Source organism: Rhinichthys klamathensis, unplaced genomic scaffold (genome assembly GCF_029890125.1).
Source record: "Rhinichthys klamathensis goyatoka isolate OS25496 unplaced genomic scaffold, OSU_Roscu_1.1 h1tg000387l_1, whole genome shotgun sequence".
NCBI lineage: Eukaryota > Metazoa > Chordata > Actinopteri > Cypriniformes > Leuciscidae > Rhinichthys > Rhinichthys klamathensis.
This window is the reverse complement of record NW_026606891.1, coordinates 1433383-1435828: the sequence shown is the minus strand read 5'-3', so window position 1 is coordinate 1435828 and position 2446 is coordinate 1433383. Positions and strand designations below refer to the sequence as shown.

General features: G+C 44.6%; 1 protein-coding gene across 1 annotated transcript; it reads right to left on the bottom strand.

Annotated features, from left to right (window-relative positions):
* Positions 1-202: 202 nt before the first annotated feature.
* htr1d (5-hydroxytryptamine (serotonin) receptor 1D, G protein-coupled) lies at positions 203-1942 on the bottom strand. Its single transcript, XM_056234105.1, has one exon. The coding sequence runs from the start codon at positions 1781-1783 to the stop codon at positions 611-613; it is 1173 nt and encodes a 390-aa protein (XP_056090080.1). The 5' UTR covers positions 1784-1942; the 3' UTR covers positions 203-610.
* Between the last annotated feature and the right edge of the window lie 504 nt (positions 1943-2446).

Genomic DNA, 2446 nt, shown 5'->3' with positions numbered 1-2446 from the left:
TCTTCATGATCATAAAACCCCTCAAACTCTGACATCAAAATGGAGGGAAGGAGAGAACTGAAAACTAACTTCTTTCAGACAAAAATACAAAACCACAAAACTTAAAGCTTCTTTTTAATCTTATATAATGAACATTTTTATTTAGGGAGTCTATGCTAATGTTCATATACTTCTGCACGGTCCTCAGGGGGCCCATATATGTGTTCCTAATGGAACAGCAACCATCATTTATTTGTCTTCTTTTTAAATAGTGTCTTTCATATTAATTTCACTCTGTTTCTGTTAAATAAGGCAGTTTATAGACAGTTATTGGTTACAGAGACAGTAGAACGTTGCTCTCTAGCGAAGGATTTGTAATCTTAGCATGCATTCAAACTACGAGGAAGCATCAACAATATGGCAAGATATTTTACAAGCTGTCTCATGAGAACAGTAATCTACATCGACCAGACACTGTATGCGCGTTTAGGAGCTCACAGAAAAACAAACGGCAGGGTGCAGAGGACCTCAACAGCATATGAACAATGAAAGCTCACAGGATTCAGATATTTTCCGCAGAAATCCTCTTAATTAAGTCATGAATGTGTCAAAACAGGACAGGAGTGTAACATCAATAGCATCTTTTAAACTTAATGAGTTTGTGGAAGGCTTGCTTGAAGTCATCATTGAAGACAGTGTAGATGACTGGATTGATGAGCGAGTTGAGGTACCCTAGCCAGGTGAACACATCAAAGAGCACAGGATCAAACCAGCAGTCTTTACAGACCCCCATCACCAGCGTAAACACGAAGAACGGGAGCCAGCACACTATAAACGCACCCAGGATAATCCCAAGAGTTTTGGTGGCCTTCTTCTCCCGAGCAGCACAAAGACGCTTTCTTTCCAGTACGCTGTCAGCCAACTTCACTTTCACACTGTTCGTGAAAAGTGGAGACCCCCCTCCCCCTCCCACTCCCCCTCCCCCACCTCCTCCTCCCCCTCCCCCTCCTCCAGGATGAAGATGTCCCTCCTGATTTGAGGTGGAATTCAGCGAGCAGAGTGAAGAGCCCGCTGAGTTCTGGATGAGCTGCGCAGCGGTGAACCGTTTTCCGCTGGTCGCTGGTGTTTTAAAGATCCTGGAGCGAGCCGCCACATAGATACGCCCGTAGAGAATCATCAAGAGGATCGTGGGCACGTAAAAGGCGCCAAATGTGGAATAAAGTGTGTAGGAGATCTGGTCAGTGTTGACCATGCACTCTGTGAGCTCCTCGTGTGCCTTAGCCTGCCGCCAGAATAGAGGAGGCAAGGAGATCGAGACGGAGATCACCCACACTACGCCGATCATCAGCGCCGCTCGTCTCATGGTGCGCCGTTTCGAGTATTCCAGGGCGTCGGTGATGGCCCAGTATCGATCCAACGCGATCACGCACAGGTGCAAGATGGAAGCCGTGCAGAACGTTATGTCAGATGATAGCCAGATATCACACACGATCTGACCCAGAGTCCAAGTCTTACTGACCGTGTACACAATGCTGATCGGCATGACTAAAATGGACACCAGGAGGTCAGTCACTGCGAGAGAGCCGATCAGGAAGTTGGCAGGGGTGTGAAGCTTGCGTGTGAGGAAAATGGTTGCGATCACAAAAGCGTTGGACAGAGCAGTGGCCAAAGTGACGATTGCTAGCATGGCAGAGATGGAGATCTGAAAGCCGAGGAGAGTAGCGTCGTCCCAGGACTCCAGGGTTGTGGGACTGACCGTAGCATTGATGAGGAAGAACTCATCTGAGCTGTTGAACAGATCCATGTTGCATGGTTCACCAGCGCTTCATATCATCTATGCATGATTCTTACCATAAATGATCAATTATTCCATGAAAACCTCTTGTGGTGAAAGAGTAATTTAGCATGCTGGTTTGAGATATTGGTAATGCTTTGCCTTTGTGAAGGTCATGGCTGATAAATGTGAGCAGTAATTCATGGTTGAAGATACTGTGACTGTTTCTAATGTTGTTTTATAGAATATGTTGACACACACAGAAAGTTAAATGCCACAGAACAAATAAGAAACCGGTATTACCCTTTGTGCTCAACTGAGTTATAAAAAATATTCCTTTAGCCCTTAAATCACTGCTCATTATTTTCTTTATTGTCCCTTATTCTACCATAAAAATGTGGAGATCCCACAATTTCGGCTCTTATGAACTGCTGGAAGACTTTTTAATTTATTCTTCTGTTGGTCTGCAAAAGCTCTGTTGTTTCAGACATACGGATCAGAATATTCCTTCATTCCCTGTATATCCAGTGATGGCTGCAAATGGTTTAGAGAGAGGTGATTTAGCAGTTTCCCAGAACACCAAAAGCTGTAAAAAGTTCTCGTTTTAAATATTGGCCACGTGAAGGTGCCAGTCCAGAAGAAAGGACTTAATCCAGGTGAAGATCTGGAATAGAGAAAAGGAAAAGAGAGAAT